Raw genomic sequence first — 18,301 nt, 5'->3', positions numbered from 1 at the left:
ATCAAAAGCCTTATAAAAAAATCTAAAAATGCCATATCATGTATTTTGTATGTGTTCATTACAGTTATTTAACAAGATACTTAAAAAGGCCTACCTTTTTTTAATTTGATGTTGACTGTCCCCAAGGATCTTATTTCTACATAGATGATTCTCAAGTATTGTCCTAATTATTTTTTCCAAAATCTTACATGTAATAGAAGTCAGATTTCTTATCTTAATGACTTGATTCATTTTTTTCGAAAATCATATGGATAAACATTACATTGGCAGTCTTCATCTTCAGTTGGTGGGTACTACCCCTGTGTTGAGAGAAAAAAATTGTCAGTGCCTTATGAGTAATCTCTTATTTCCTTAAATACAATTGGTAAGATATCATTGGGAACTAGGGATTAATTCATATTACATCATTTCTCTCTCTTGGCCTTTTTAATCTTCTTTTACCTGTCCTTGAAATTCGTTGTTCTTCTTTTGTTTAACTGGATCCCGTAGTATTTTTTAAATAATTTTGTAAAGAGCTGTCTTTTCCCTTATATATTTCCTAATTGAATTGTAAAGCTATTTGGGATACTTTCTAAGCTTTAATTTACTCACTCTTGGGATATATCTGTTTTGTGCTTCAGGCAGGCACTGCTGCTATCTGTTCTCCATGGATCCTGTATCTATCCCATCCCATTTTACTTCTCTTAAGACCCATTTAAATTCTTCAAAGTCTGATTTCCTGAAAATGTAAAATTTGATTTGGGCTCAGCCTTATACTCCTTCAAAATGTAGTTGAAAGCACATGATATTATGATCACAGTTCCCTAATGTTTCAACTGGATCATGTCCTCTTCTAAGTAGTCCTAGAAACTTTAATTTTCTAATAAACTAAGTGCTTAATTCGGATTTCAGTTTGTGCTGCTGGTCTTCTTTTAGCTTTTACCCAGTCAGTGTGGGATAAGATGATGTCTCCCATAAAAAGCACTTTTTTGCACAGGACATTCTTAATTTCATTTTACATTATTTAATTCTAATTTATATCTGCATTTGGTGATCTAACTCTACTGTCAGAAGAATGTCTTTTAGAATGGTTCTGATCCAAATGGATTCTGAGACTTTTGATTTCTGTGTATCTGATCCTGAATACTCTTTTTGATGTTACGGTGCTTCTGTCTTTCCCATTTCTTTGGAACACTGTGCATCCCCTGTCACATTAATTTCCATCACTTTTGATTAGCCATGTTTCTGTGATACCATGCACCTGTAGGCATCATATTTGACTGATAATGTAATGTGTTGGCATCATCCTTGTGTATTTTGTTTCTGTTACCCCTAGCAGTATAGGCACCTAATTATCTGGTCCTTTGCTTTTCATTTTAAGCTGTTCTTTGTTTTATTTCCTTATATTTTTCCCAATCAATTAATTATCTTTCAATGTTTGATGACAGTTCATTTATTTATAGTGTATATGTGATTCTTTCAAAAAGAACATCTTAGTTCTTTTGCTGTTGTAAAGACTATAATGTGTAAGTGCAGAAAAATTCACAGTAAGACTTCCACTTCTAAGACTGCAACCAATTATATAATGGGGGAGGAATATAATTCAGAGCGAGTTATCATTCATTACTTGCAGGAAATTCAAAAGCAGCACTGTTTCTGACCGTCAGAAAATATTTAACAGCCCTGACATTCATAACAATTGGGGGCAAGCAGTGATTGTTAAAAAAGACACCTGGTAGAAGAATGTCAGTATTGCTTAGACGGTTCAAGCAAAATAATTTGAACCTCTGAAAGACCCAGATGTGAAACTTGTTCTTTTGTGTTAAAGGCTTCTTGTTAATGAAACATGATTTCTAAAGGTTTAAGTATGAATATGTGTGTGGAGTCCACTTCAGAATACATTGTGAGACAGAACTTGGAACAATTTTATAAAGGGAAAGTATTATGGCCAAGAGTTTAAGAAGCCTCTATCCTCTATAACCCTGTTGTTTGTAGTCTTCTCATTGAAGAAGGGCAGAGGGAGCTATATTTCCCAGTGGGCATTGGGAAAGATTGATAGTTTATTTCCTGGGTTATGAAGCACAGCTGTTAGCAGTTAAACTGTATGTGAAAGCATAAAAGGGAGCTGCTAACACAGTTCTAGGGCTTTTGTTTGAAGGACATTTCTTTGTGCTGCAGGTTTGTTTGCCAAACACATGTGGTGAATATGAAATAAAAGAGACTGGAAAAGCAAAAAGGACACTTACATCTGAGTTTTGAAAACTTTATGTACAGTCAGTGCTCTTACGTTGGATATAAGGTTTTCTTATGACTTGATGACATTCTGGGGTATGGGGAAACTTTAGAGTTCTTGAAGAGCATTCCTGAAGCATTACCCATCTGCTTATCCTAGAGGAGCAGCTACAGAACCCTGGCCAGCTATTACCTGACACCCCAAATTGTCACTTTATCAAAGAAAGTTAGAAGCTGAGAGCAATCTCAGCAGTGTGATTCTAATTCACATCAGGTACTCTAGTATTTGGACAAAGGATTTTTGGAATCTGGAATTTCGGAAAACTTGTGTGAGGTTGAAGATGATATGAAATTTGGCAAGCCGTGGTCACCATGTCGCACATGTCAATTTGTGTGGTCAGGAACTGAAATTATTCAGTTAATGCTTATCTCTTATTGGGGGATCTCCTATATATACATTTGCTAAGATTTGCAAGATATAGCCAAATGAAGCTGTGGCACAGATATGATTGCTCAGTTAAAAGAGAAATTGTTATAATGTATAGAGAAAGGAGATATTATTTAAATGAATCAAGCTGCATTAAAAATGCAAAAATACTATTTGTTCTAATACTCATTTGTTAAGTTTTAAACCTCCTCAGGAAATTAAAAGGCTGGACCATTCTGGAATCTAAGTTTATAGTTAGAAAAGCTAAAATGCTCAGGATTATATCTATATTAAAGTCAAGGTCTAGAGGATTCTCATCTCATACAAAGGAAGCAGGGCAAACTGGTATAGAACGAGGGATTAGCAGAATGGTACCTGGGGAAAAAGATTCCATCTCCCGTTTTGATGGAGAGAAAAGAGTACATGTCCAAAGTGGCTTGTAAAGACTGATAATGAGGCACACATGCTTTTTAAAGATAGTTACAGAGGAATAGATATCAGCTTTTCAAAGCTTTCTGTATTATGACCAAGACAATGTGTGCTTTTGGACCAAGTGACCACTACTTGGTCACTGTGTACCAAGTGTCAAACTATTGATTTCTGCAAAGGCTCCACAACTGTTGAAGGTGACTCCTCTTACCTGCCATCACTGCCTAGCTGCTGTTCTTTGCGATTTGGCTCTTCCAAAAGGCCATCTTGGAGTGCATGACGTGTTCAAAGACAAGCTCTCCACCCTGAATGATGTGCTTCAAAGTAGTTTTGACTTGCATGTGATCATGATTGATGAGATCCAATACAAGCAACAGACATTGACTGACGGATCAATATTGCAGACCTTGGTCAATAGCAATGAATCTTTGAACTAATTTTGTGAAATACTTGCAGCTCTTAAAAGGCATGATTTCATTGGAAAGCATCATTTTGCAAACAATAAAATAATCCCATTAACAGGCTGAATATGTCATCCTTTGTGATTTTTCTGAAAATTACACTTTTGTTCTTCAGGATGTTGCACAATGATTTAATTTGACCAATGGTATATTTTCATCCAACTGTCTGCTACTAAAATATGACTGTCTTTTTGAACATCGCGCTTCTTTCAAGTTACGCTCGTTGGCCATCTGTGTGATGTGAAGCCAGTCAAGATTTTTTTTATTTCTCACATTGACCCACATCAGATTAAAACAACTGTAAAATCTTCATTCATCTGTATCATCATGAAGGGGATTTCGGAATCCGGGCAGAGTGAATTTCTTTGCCACATCTCATGGATTAAATGTTTCCCAGGAACCACAAAAACACTGTAGCAAAACCATGTACTGTATTCAGTATTCAGCAGCCTTGTCACTACCAAATCATGACACCAGAACATCTATTTCTTGAAAAGAGAACATACCCATACTATACATAGCATTCATGTACTCCACAGTGAAAGAATGAGAAGATGAATGTGGTATGTTAACGGACAGATTCAGTTGTACTACATCATTCAAAAGCAACGTGCATTTGGCACAGCATCAAAAATCAATCTGTGTGAAGACGTAGACAAATAACTTAGAATTTCAAAAATAATAGTTGACTGAGAAATGGTTAACTTTTGAAGGTATCCAGGACTTTATCAACATAGGATATGACTGAAAATGTAGGTTTGGCTGTGCTGGACGTTTTCCAAAACACATCCTCCCTCCAGAAGGACCTGCTCACTCGATCTCATGTCCTAGAATTGTTAATATGATTCTGATATCTAGGTACTATGTTATGACAGTTGCAGAGCCTTTAACAGTAGCTGAAAGAATACTTTAAGTCAGAAGTCAACATGCATTAAGTCTCACAGATATTATACAATTGGACAACAGAACCCAAGGGGAGAATCTACTGGATGAGACCTTTTTGTGCAAAGACATATTTTGGCTTTAGGTAATGGATGTTGAATGCTTTTTAGTGTATTCAGAACCACACTCTTTTTTTGTTGCGTTTTCTTAAATGTTGACCCCCTGCCATCATATTGTTGGTCATACTTTACATATTAAACTACCAAAGGTCCCACTTTGTAATTGTCAGTGATAATACATTAGAGTCAGTTGAATATCTCATACCAAAAAGTATAAAACAACCCAATTGTGTCTTTTTGAAAGGATCATATTCTGATTTTGAGGATGGGAGGTAGTCAAGAATCTGAGATGAACTACTGTACACTCCCTAGAACTCTGCCAGAATCCACTAGATCAAGTGGTGATTTAAAACCAGGAATCTGAAACTTCCAGGGAGAGAATTGAACTCTGTGTATGATGACAACAGCAGGACAGAAAAGAGGACCCTGTGCGGGACAGTGGATGGGAAATTCTGTGGGACAGTGTATGGATCCTGTGTGGGTCAGTGGATGGACCTTGTGTAGGATGATGACCGCAGGGCAGAACAGAGACCCCTGTGAGGCAGTGGATGTGGGATCACATTCTGTGTGCGACAATGGGTTTTTGGAAATAGACCCTGTCTAGGCAAGTAATGGCACATACATTTTCATTTGGTAGTCTTTGTTCTGAGAAGCCGGTAAGCAATTCAAATGGCCTGCAATTGATAGAGGAATTGAAGAAGTCTAACCAGTAGCTCAAAGAAAAGCCTACACTTTTATTTTGGTACTGGCTGTTCTGTGTTCCTACACTGTAAATAAAAAGCACTTTTTGTAACTTTTTGTAAATGTCTGCATTTGCGTCTGTTTTCCTGGGACCTGCCTATCCAAATATTGCTTGCTATGACATTCCAACCTCCAGGTGGGTCATAATATCTTAAATACTGTATATGCAAAATTAATATTCATTGGTTCTTCAACCTGAAAGACAATTTGGAAATGCAAAGAGTTTTGACATTGCACCAAGGCTGTGGCTGTCACAACTGTAGATTGGAAGTTACAATGTCTTTGAAGACTAATGAAAAACTACCTAAATATTGGTGTGAAAGGTTTTGTTTCAAATCCTCTCTCCACACAACAAATGTATGCAATATTCAGGAATATTTGGTATGGTCATGCCAAAATCACTTGGCTTTTGTGCCCACATCATAAGAACTTCAGAAAGGTACCAAAGGAGAGGAGTCCATTTAGCCCCTTTGATTGCAATAGTTAATTCTTCTAAGGATCTCATCCAGCCATTTCATGAAAGAAGGTGGCATATCAAATTCAACAGTCTGATAAAGTCATTTGTTCCAGACCCCCACCTGCAGACAGCTGGGTTCCACCTAGGATGCGTTTCTGTATTTTATGTATATTATGTGACATTGGCATGAGGAAAAAAATAATATGTTCCGAGACCTATACAGCAATACTGAAGTTTCTTCTATTAATGAGATGGGCTTTAATGCACTGGAGTGGAATTGTCATACTGTAATAAAAACGCCATGTTAAGAGGCTTCCTGTGCTATTGATACTGATGATACAATGACATTACTTGGCAGAGCTATAAAAGAAGCTGTCTTGAACTGATTGCAAATTGTTTTTTAATGTGATAAAAAATACAACACTGTAGAAGAGCTGAATGCAAAATAACGGCAACATAAACGTTTTACCACGATACACTTCCCTGGAGGTAAGTGAGATAGACAGCCAGAAGAAAATGAGACGCATTGATTCTATTTGTATTTAAAATCACAGGATGCTGTCACTTTCCTATTTCATTACATAGAATTATCCAGTGTAGCAGCTTCACATCACTTATTTGTGAATGCAACAGAAAAATGTACTCAACATCTCCATCTTATGAATTAAAGAAAGAAGAAGTAGGCTAATAATGCAAATGACATCGTTATTTAGGAAGAAGTTTTTGAAAGACTTATTTTGATAATGCTGTCTGTCATTCTTATGTTTTGTTGTCTCCACTGGTGTTAGGAACTTACATGGTAATTTATGCAGGAGAGTGAGTTTGACATTGCAGCCAGTGAATATTCTTGCTTTGCTCAGGGTAAACTCCTACAGCAAAATATTTTTTCGGCACTTTTGAATACAGACTGACCTAATTACTGAAGAATATTTTAACTGTCAGCATGTCTTTAACAAATGGTTCAGAGTTAACCGTTTAGTGTTTTTATTTTCTCTTTAGTGTTCTCTTCTGACAATTTAATATTGGTAGCAAACAGAATTCTGTACAATATCTGGTTGAGATACAATTTAATACTTGATTTCTAACAGAAATCACAATAGTATCGTGAATAATAATTTGTTTCATTTTCCAGCAAGCTGTTATTATTAGTGCCTGCATACAGACTCCACCTGGTCTTCTTACTATATAACCTTTTATTAGTTTAATTACTTCAAGTCAATAAGGACTGCAGGTCAAACAGAGGGCAAATGATTTGTTTAATTGGTCAGCGAGTTCTGTCCTCAGGGTTATCAGGTTCTGTTTTGGTCTCACATGCATTCTGCATAGGTGTATAATCCACTAATGCATTTCTTTTTATTTTTGTTTCTGATGAGGATACTCTGGTTACTTCTTAAATTTTTGTTTGCAAGAATAATATGTTTTCTAAAGTATTATTCACTAACATGTCACCACTAATGCAAAGAAAATTCACCATTAATGTTATTGTGTTTACAACTCAATTTTTAATGTTAGTAGCAATAACCAACACTGTTTCTGTGAAAGCTGATCTGCAGTATTGTAAGAATAAGGAACAAGTAATAGGTTTATTCCATGCTGAAAAGAGAGAAAGAAAACACAATGTTTCGGCCATGGAGCCTTCTTCAGGTGTGAGAACCACACTTCAGGTGTGGCCCTGTCTTTCTCACACCTGAAGAAGGCTCCATGGCCGAAACATTGTGTTTTCTTTCTTCTCTTTTCAGCATGGAATAAACCTATTACTTGTTCGTTTGCAGCCTACGCATGCTGACGCAGCTACCCACCTGAACTGTTGTAAGAATAATATTACTAGTTAGAATTCTGAGCATTCATCATCACATTCCCTTCATGAATTCCCTTTAAACTACTATTGTTTTCTTTCAACTACTCTACTACTCTATTTTATTTAAAATTTTGTGTATTTTTATGTAAAATGTATTAGGAGGAATTAAAATTATTCTATTCGGATGATTGAGAGATATGCATTGATTTTTTCCTGTGTGTTAACTGGTATTAGCAAATCAGTGATTTGAAAACGGGCTTGATTAGAATTAGAATCAGTAAATATAATCTAACCATGTGTTTAGGAAATTCATTTACCCTCTCTGCAAAGGTGAAAGGGTTTTCTGTCTTTACTTCATGTGGAGATACAAAATCTGCTCCAGAAATGAAAGTGTTAATTTCTTTTGTCATTTCACCCACTCTGTTACTACATCATTTTATTTATTGTACTGTTTGATATGATTATGATATTGATTTGTTTGATTATGCTATTTGTTTGATTAGGATGTTGTGATATCGCTATTAATCACTGTACTGTTTGGAAGCTTTAACAAAAACTTGCTTTTAAAAGTGGCTGCAGATAGATATAGAAACAAAAAAATAAACAATGTTAATCTATTATACGTTTTCTGTTTCCTTTTCAGGAAATGGCTCAACTGGGAGGTTTTGGGCGAAGGTATATCAAAGCCTTTGTTAGTGGCTTCTTCATTGCTGTGCCTGTCACTGTGACTGTGTTAGACCGCCTTGCTTATGTGGCACGGGTGGAAGGGGCGTCAATGCAGGTAAGATTTCCCTCCCTTCCTTTGTGACATGTGCTTAATACAGGACAATTTCTTCATGTGGCCATTGTTGTCTTGCATTTAGTTTTTAGATAACAGAAACGGATAAAAATGTGCATTATAGGAAATTAATATATCCATTAACATTCTTTCCATTTGTAGCACAGATAATTTAACATTTCAAGTTTCCAAGGCTTCTTAAAGGCTTTATTCTTAACTTTATTATAAGTTAACACTATAGTAAGAATAATATCTACCAACTGTGTTGATAAAATCAAAATTCATGAAACCTGAAAAAGTGTTTACTTCCATGTAAGATGCAGACATGCAAAGATTGAAAGTCTTATGGTTCATGTTTCCCACTTAATTATCTAGCTTTCACAATTTAAAGATGTAAAAAACATGCATCTCATACCCTTGCTAAGATTAAATGTTCTTAGCATAGCTTGTGGCATGTGCAAGATATATCTTTAACTGTAATGGGAGCTTTAGAATTTTAATTACAATTCAGTCTGATCTTTTTAAAACTTATTCCCAAAGTGCATACAAATCTGAAGGTGACTTAGTTCCCTTAAAATCTTTATTTATTGTAGATCTGTACTACAGAGACATGGTTCAGAAGCCAATAATCTTCACACAGGAAAATTTAGAACTTGTGTCTGCTTACTCCTTTCTGTGTACATATAATATTAAAGGGCTAAAGTAAATCACTGTACCAGAACATTCTTTCCCTTCTGTGAGTGATTTATTATGCAGGTCTTTAGAGGAAAGGCTGTACAGTCTTGTAGAATTTTGAGGGGAAACAGCATGAAGTCCTTAAGACAGCATATCGTACTACCTGCAGGCATGTGGTTGTCAATATGGCTACAAGTGTTCGTTGTTGGGTTCTTGAGAATTTGATTCATAGTACACTTCTGAAAATGAAACTTATATCATGCCACTTCACGCTGAGCAGAAAATTAAATCTTTGGTATGACAGAAGCATAAGCAGGCTGCAGTGTTACCCTAAATGCTCTTTTTTGTCTTATGACTGGTAGGTAGAACTCATTACTAATTTTTCATCCAGAATCACAGCTGTTTCGACACTGTGTGAGGGATCTTTGGGGTTGGAATTTATCATTCATCTTTCTGCATGGATCAAAAGATAATTGCTTTCCATTTTGCCACTGTTTATGACAACAGTTACTTTTATTACTGGATCATGCTGATCTGGCATTTTGGGTACTGCTTTCAGCTATATTTTAGACGGCCTGTGTCAGTTAAAATGACATGAGTCTACAGATGGTAGCTTTGTATTGTAATAGTATTTTTATGTCTCTCTGAATATCTTGATAAAATAGTGGAGTGCATGTACATTTTTGTGCTGTATACAGCACAGTTAAGCTTTAGAAAGTTTTCATTTTCTTTTTATTTTGTATTGTTTAATTTACAGTGTTTCCTGCATACTGCATTATATTATAAAGAAAACACATGGACACTTGCAGATATTCAATTGCCTGTCCTAACTGCACACATTTACTGTACTGAGATAGTTTTTGTTTATTGCACAAGGTTCTGCATTGTTGCCTTAAAGTGTTAAAAGCATTTTCTAGATCATTCTGTTTTTATAATCACTCAAGATTTGGTAAACAATCTTAAAAATACCAGAAAAATATTACAACAATGATTGGTCTTTGTAATAACTGAAATACAGAAATATACCAGCTTTATGGATTATACATATCTAATGTTCAGAAAAGGCACTATAACTTATGTGTACCTGGAATGGTCTTATGTAAAAGACCTTAAGTGATGTGTTTTAATCGATTTTGTAAGGAAACACGTGTCCTAGCTAGAAAAACAATTTAAATGCTTTATTACAGTAACTAAATATGGAATTCAAAGACGTTTTATACATTTGGAATTTTTTTTGTCTGGCATTATTCATTTCATAGGTGAATGTAAAGTCATCACATTGTAGTACTGCAGTACTTTTTAACCTTTTTATTTTCCCAATATGCTTAGTCTTAACTATAGAGTTACGGTCCCTAACTGCTCTTACGAAACATGCTGTGAAAGGCAACAGATATCAGTAATTCTATAATTTGCATTTTTTTTAATGTGTGGAAATATATAGACTGAATGGAAAGATGCTACCTGGAGTGCATTCAAGATGGACTCTACTGACGCTGCTTGTCAGTAATGCAACCAATTGAACAATGATCTCACTTTTGATGTTGATCCTCATAAATATTCAGATTACTATCTTAGGAGGAAGCCAAGCAACACATACATTGCAGTAAAGATATGCAATTTCCAAGTAATCAGTAATAACACCTTTTCACATTCTCTCCTACAGTACGTTCACCAAACAGGTGTTGTTTATTCCTTCAGCAGCGAGCTGAAGTTTAGCTGTTAATTAACCTCTGGAATGATAAAAAACATGTTCATTTCCGAATAGATTACTTCTCAGCTGCAAACTGTTGTTCAAGGCTTAGAACAGAGACTGAGTGTTTTCTCAAAAGAGAAATTTAAATTGATTTTGTAAATCAATAAATAGAATATACGCCTTGTGTGTATTTTATTTAAAATATCTGACTTGACATACTTTGTGTTTCCAGTAAATGTTTTTACTGTGTATACTGGTACAATATGGCTAATTGGTTTTTAGAACTTAAACATAATATTGTGAAGGATGGGTCACAGAACAGGATTTTGTTTTAATTTAATTTTTGTGGCATATGCACTGCATATCCTGTACATTTGCTGATATTTGAAAGATTTCTCCATAATTCTGGGTATTGAACCTTGATTTATTTTTATAATTGTTGTGTAATGTTTTCTGACAGCAAGATATGTGTGTATATATATATCTAATTTTACAGACCATAATTCATCACTTTTTTCATCCTGAAACAGACATTAATTTTTCAGTTAATTATTTATTCACATATTGGCTCAGGAAGAACTATCTATTTTGCATCTTGCCCTTTGAGCTATATCTTATATACAGTAGTCTCATACTCTTGATTGTAGCTAACAGACAAAACTAAAAGGGAAAACGTAGAGTCTGGTCAGTTTAAAACCATGTTTTTTTTATAGGAAAACTAATTGTCAGTGCTCCTATGCTGTTGCCATGGAAACCTGTCTGGAAGAAGTTGTGTAGAAATTACAGTATAGTGACAGTAAATATGCTTCTGGCTTCTTAAATTTTATCACTCTAGGATTCATTTATTTAAGCAAAAAATTATTATTAAACAATGAAACAAATATCTAAAAAACATTTTACAAGCAGAAGACATGCTTGCTTTATTATTTCAAGATATAAATCAACAAGAATGTGTCAAGTTTTCTTCCACAGCATATCTGGCCTTTTCTCTTTGAGGGTAATGTACTGTAGTAGGAACAGTTCACCTCTAGAGGTCAGATATAGGGCTACTGTACCTGTGCTTTGATCATGCAACACTGGAACAAAACATGTTTAGGAGGCTATAAAACAAATGTGACACAACAATTTGTAATCCCTGTAACATTTGTATTTTATCTTGTATGTAACTTATTGGCAAAGATATTTGCATGTCATCTGAATCCTATTGAAATGTACTGGTAGGATCAGAAAATGCATGTCCTGAACTATTTTAGTTACAAGGATGTATTAATGAAGTATTGTTTTCATGAAACTTTATTTACAGAAATTCACCTTCACAACCTGACATGTCAAAGTCTGACAGAAGCATCTAATTGGCAACTTTCCTAAAGACTCCATATACCTGAGTGTCTAGTTTGCTTAACCTATTTTTTAGAATTGGTATGAAGTCTGGTCTGGGAGAATATCTTGCTTCTACAAACAGAAATATAATGGAGTTTAGATCATAATTCTCAGGAGGAACTAACTAAAAAGCCTGTCTATCAATTTTACAGTAACTGGTTTGTGGTACTCAAATAGGTCAAAGTCAAGGACTTTATCTACGAGATTGCTTCATCTAAATTTAAATGAACAGCTGTTTCTGGAAAAGCAGCAAACTGGAGAAATCCAGATTTGTGGGTTTGTAACTGCGAAACAGTTATAAAGGAACTGATCTGGCTAAGATGCCCAATTTAACGTTTTTTTGAAAATCTCTTATCTCAGAAATTTGGAGTTGAAATTATATGGGTATTTACAACCCTGTATCTTGCCAATAAGGTAGAAGTGAGCCTAACACTTTTTTTCTTGGATTTCAGACATGTAGAAGAGTTAAAAGGGTTAAAACAACTGGCCTTTGTTAAATGTACTCTGTACAGCTGGAATGCTTGCCCATAGCACTCTGGACACTTTCCAGCAGATGCATATTAAAAGACTACAAGCCCAAAAGATACTAATCATACTCTTTCTGGATGCCTGGTGTTAAGCTGTTTTAAGTACATTACCTACAAGAATAGGCAGTACTTCAGAGATAAAGCACTCATCCATCTATTTGGTAAACAAGCATAAAAAATGTAATTCATATGTATGGCATTGTTTATTTGTTCCATTTTACTGTTTTGCATGCTGAATTAGACCACAGGATTTTACAGAAGCTAATTAAAGCCGCATAGAAGAAAGTCTTTATTGAATTACTACAGTATTTGTACTACTGTATTTATTTAGCAGATTCCTTTAACTAAGTTGTTTTACATTTAAATTTCAGTTCTATAACTGTATACACCTGCTGCAAATATAGTAGTTGTAGCAAATGAGGTGCAGGATTCTAATACAATACTCCTTAACAGCAAATATAATAATATTTAATTTTAAAATGCATTCTTTCACTTTTAGTTCTGTTAGCTGTGTTTACTACTGTGTGGAAGTATGCTAGCATTTGAAAGGAGATCCAAATCCTTCTCCTGATTAAATATAATGATGCATTTATACTGTAGCTTGCAAAATCCTAATCAAAGATGATAATGTTATGAAAGTAATTTACTTTTATCTGTTTTTCTCATCTCTCACCCCCATTCCTAGGTTTCCATAACAGCCTTAATAGTTATACAAACAGTTTCGGCCAGTAGTAAAGATTTGACAATTGTTAGCATGATTCATTTGTGCTTTGCTGTAGAGTTAGTATAATACATTTTATCTTGATTAGCCCATAATCATTACATAATTCACAGCTTTTAATCTTTGCAAAGAGTGGTGCAGTTGATTTATTTTAATGTAAAATCAGGGTGTTATTCAAAAGAGATTTATACTACCTTACATTTTGTCACTTGCTTTGTCAGCATTAACATTACATCATCTTAGCATTTCTAGTTTAATTGCTGTTTAAAGCGCTTTGAGTTCCTTTGGGATGACACGTGCTATATAATAGCAAGCAATTGTAATTTATTATTAATTCTATATTGAGACAAAAATAGCAACAAACACTAGCATATGTATAGAACTTTTTACCCCAAAGGATCACACAGCAAGGGAAACCCATTTTAGCCACATACAGTACAGCTTTTATGTACCAGCAACCCCAGTACACTGCAAATCAGGAACATAAGTGATATATTACTTTACCATTTGAACTGAGGGAAAAATTTAGACCAGATTTGTTGAGCCAAAATGTCAGGGTAAACATCCTTAGTCCAGAACACTGCCATTGGATCTCGGTTTAACATCTCATCTGAAGAATGGCACCTCTTTCAGTAGAGTAGCTCTGGTTACTGGGGCGTTGATTTGGGAAATTGTGGTTCACAGGGTAGAGTGCCACCTACCTGTCCATCACAAAGCAATCCTTTCTAGTTCTGACCAGGTCCAGCCTTGCTTAGTTTCTTAGATTTTACAAGATATCACAACTAGATTCTGTTCTTTATACTTCATATATACTGTGTATATATAAGGGAATGTCAAATAACATCTAAAAACAAAATGTGTTGGAGCGAATGTTTTCAGAGGAGGGGGAAAAGGTGGAGGAAGTTGAAGAGTGGAGCCACCTCAGCTAGTGCCTTTGCATGGAATCTGTGGCAGGATCACCAGATGGTGTGTGAGGAATGATGGAATAGAAACCGAGAGAACCTTCAGCCAAGCTGTTGGAAGCCTTTTGCTTTTGTTAAAGCACAACTGGTGAAATAATCTGATTTAGAGATTAACAGAAAAGCAGAATGCATTAGTTAAATGTCTTTTTTTGTTTTGTTTTTGAAAATCAAAATATAATTTGAGGTGATTTGCATTGGAACATTCTTAAACACTGAAAGTGTAAGACATCAATTAATTGTAAAATGATTAATAAGCACAAACTGTATGAGATATTCAGATTGCCTTCTTCAGTTTATAAGGAGTACAGAATCCCTTGTTGAAAAACAATTAGTCTCAACGTTTAGGCTCTTTACACTGCAGCAAAGATGGTTATTAGTGACAGCCTGTTGGTAATTGAAAACTAACAAATTTTCCAATTTTGGAAGGTCAGCACATTCTACATTCTACAATTGTACATCTTACGGTAACACTGCTTATAGAAAATATTTTTTTCTCCATGAAAATATAAGTGGATGTGTACTACTGATACCATACCTCAGCTACTGAAAGCTATCGTTTGGATCTGCAGACTGCAGGAAGAGGGAGAGTTGTGAGAGCCTTTGCTTAGGGAAGGAAGATGAAATATACTGATGGAGTTTCCATAATTACCATTCACTAGGAAGGGGAAGGTTTCACCCTTGAGTGAAAATCACAGTCAATTCATGTAAAATAACTGGTAGAAATATTAAAAAAAGCACCTGAAGCAGAGGGATTGTTGGGAAGCCTGAAGCTAATTACTCCCTAACCAACACTCAACTTATTTCGTTCTCATATCAGATCGACGGTGTCAAATGAAATTTTGAGAAATTGGTTTGCTTAGAAGGGTTGCATTTAAAAGCAGTTCTTCAGGCTGGACACTATCATAATTGCCTAAATTACACTTTAAGACCTTCTACAGGGTCAAAAAAAGGGAATAGCAATTGCACATTGCAAAACAGGGCCATCATTGTTGACAGGCAGGAGTGAAAAAGAAAAGACGTTAGTGATAATTTTCTGGTGCTGCACACAAACTTCACTACTTGAGTTCCCTTATTAACAAACAAAAGAAGAGACCTTAATTTTAAGGAAAACTGTGGTATTTTTTATATTTGTGTAAATAAGTAATTTTCCTAATAGATCCATAAGGCAAAAATATTACTCTTGGTTGTACTTAAGTACATTTTTAATAGGGACCAGGTTGAGTTCTTTTTAGTATCAGTATTGTGTTGGCTTACCTGTGTAAGAGTATGTACTGTACCTTCTGTAAATACTTCTGAAAGTAAACGTCTCAGTTTAGTAGCATTGGTCAGTCCTGGTAATTGAGTGGGGAAGATTGGGTGCAGTGTTTTGGGCTAGTCACTCCAGTTGTGAATAGTCTGTAAATATTAGTTTGTGTGAATTGTCTTCCGTATTTGTAATCTGATTAATTGTCTATTATGCTATTTTGTATTTTATACCACATTGCTCCTTGAAAATTAAAACAAAATGTGACCTTGCTCAATGGCTTGACCAGAGGGATTGCAGTTTCATAATTTGCTAGTACCTAAAGTAGTGTCAGTGCTGAATAATATTTAACCTCTATTCAATACTACTATTTACTTTTATAAGAATTGTAGTAAGCTATAGTAAGACAGTGTTGCTTTAACAAAAATACTATTGTATTGTTCTTAGTCAAACCATTTTGCCGATTTTGAAGATGCTCTATTTGAGGGTTAAACATAACGTTTTGTAGGCATAATATAATGAACTGAGCAGTACTTGAAAACATATTCTCTTTTATGATTCATTTTCAGGAAGTCTTCGCTGACTGTGTGCATTTTCCCATATTCCTGTTACTTGCTTCTTCACTATTGGTTTTATAGTGAAATAAATATTTAATTTGCTTGGACTCAAAGTAAATAATGTGAGTTAATTTTCTTTTACTCACATCCTTAAAATGTTATAATGCCCTCTTTTTATTACTAAATTCTCAAGTACTAGATTAAAATTATATTAAAAAGAAAACAACACTTTAAAGAATGTTCTTAAACTTTGTTAAACTTTCTTTGGAAACAGTGATCTACTGTACCATTGTCTAGAAAACATTAAAAACTTTAGTGAAGTTAAAGTCTTATCTGTAGGGAAATTTCTGTTCCATAGTTTATTTTAAAGGAAATTTAGTTTAGCGAATATAAAAATATTTGAGTGTAACTTTCAGTGGTTTTCTTTGTAATAAAAAATGTATTTTCTGTATTACATGAAATATCACATAGTGGTAATTAAAAAAAATTAAAAATCATGTTTCAATCTGCCTGAGGTTGAGGAACCACCTAAAGAAAGTAAAAAAGAAAAACAAAAACATTAGTACAATTTTCTCAATGGAAAAATAATAGTATTTATAAAAGAAATGCAATATTATTTTTATCATTATTTACAAGCCATTGATTGACTTGTAAAAATATATATTTATGAATCATTCGATGTCAATTCATATTAGCTGTCTTTTTTGTTACGATAAAATGAAACGTATTTGTCATGCAAGAATTGTTTGATATACATAAACAAGCAAAACAAAACAAGGCTATCAAAGTTAATGATGACATTGGAAATCTTAGTGCACTTGCTGCTGCTTAATGGTAGGAAGAATTGAGATTTTTTTTTCTTAATAATGAGATGTTACTTAAGTTGCAATATGGTGCAAATGTGGATTGCATAATAAATATAATTTTACCAGTTTGTGTGGAGATTACAGGTTTAAATCCAAGATGTGAAACTTGCCTTCTTTGGCCTTTGTGAAGTGGAGTTGAGTGAATCTAATTGTAAGACAATCTTTTTCCACTTACAGGTCAATAGAAAGCTGTTAGTATTTGAATACAAGAAACATTACAGACAATATATATGATAGTTAATAAAGATGAAATATTCCATAGATTAAAATATATTTATTAGTTTTATAAGTTATAATAATTAGTTTTAAATTACATGTATTAGTTTTAAGCAGTCTTTTAAAACGATTTATGTTTTTTTTATTCTTAGTGAATCATCAAACTTCAAGTCCCATTTAATGATTTTACAGCAATTAATATTCTTTTTTAACATGCAACATCTGTGTTGCTGTCAAAGGAGTTATGGATCTTTTACTGATGCTTTGATTATGATATAATTCTTATATAATCTTTAAGAACATGACTAAAACAGGGAATGTTTTAGTCAATGTCTTTGATATCAAAGAATAATATCTTCTATATGACAGCTAGATCTCATTTTATGATTGATTAATTCAATGTGATCCTCTATTCCATAAAATGACTTCATATCTTCTGTAAATTAACTTATTTGCTAAAGTCCTTTCCAAGAGTTCTGTACTAAAAGCTTATATATTTGATATTATCACTAAAGCCCAGGGAAAAACCTGTTTCCTTTCCATTAAAAAATATGAGAACATATAAAATTCAAACATGCATTATAGTGGCATACTTTCGAGAAAGGAATGTTGACTTAAGCAAAATGTTTTACTTTGTTACAGCTCTGCTCCCATGTGAAATGTGAGGCAAAGGCTGAAATCTATGTGCTCATTTTTTTTATTTCAGTGAAAAACTTTCTGTTTGATCCCAAGTGGTATCTTAGATCTCTGCTTCATTTATAACAGTGTCACAGAATTGTCTTGAAAAGTTCCATCTAGGATCAAGGATGATGCATTTGAGCAGAGACACTGCAAGCAGTATTGCATTGCAAAACCATGCTGAATGGAAACACATTTTGACTGTAATGACTGCGATTGTTCCTCAATATAGAATCAAATCTTCAGATATATTTTACTGGGCTTTTTCTTCAACACTATTTAATTTTTGCATGCTTTGCTCGATCCAAGAAAATTTGCAATTCTGTTTAAAGGCTATTGTACTCAGGCACAAGTGTGATCAAGTTAGTGTGATAGCATATTTAAAATGGTAGACATACAGAAGTCACAGAGTTTTTCAGTGCATATTGATCATTAAAATGTTCTTGTGTTGGAGTCTAGGGAGATAAAAGTAGTAATGCC

General features: G+C 34.2%; 1 protein-coding gene across 1 annotated transcript in view; it reads left to right on the top strand.

The window, feature by feature from the left end:
• Nucleotides 1–18,301, top strand: part of immp2l (inner mitochondrial membrane peptidase subunit 2) — a 441,617-nt gene that overhangs the window by 26,780 nt on the left and 396,536 nt on the right. Inside the window, exon 2 of the mRNA XM_088923670.1 lies at nucleotides 8,169–8,306. Within this exon, the coding sequence (XP_088779796.1) occupies nucleotides 8,172–8,306 (135 nt within the window). The 5' untranslated portion in view covers nucleotides 8,169–8,171. The remainder of the gene's footprint in view (nucleotides 1–8,168; nucleotides 8,307–18,301) is intronic.

Source organism: Atractosteus spatula, chromosome 8, assembly GCF_055471065.1.
Source record: "Atractosteus spatula isolate fAtrSpa1 chromosome 8, fAtrSpa1.hap1, whole genome shotgun sequence".
Lineage (NCBI taxonomy): Eukaryota > Metazoa > Chordata > Actinopteri > Semionotiformes > Lepisosteidae > Atractosteus > Atractosteus spatula.
The sequence above is the reverse complement of the archived record's forward strand: the minus strand, read 5'-3'. Positions and strand labels throughout refer to the sequence as shown.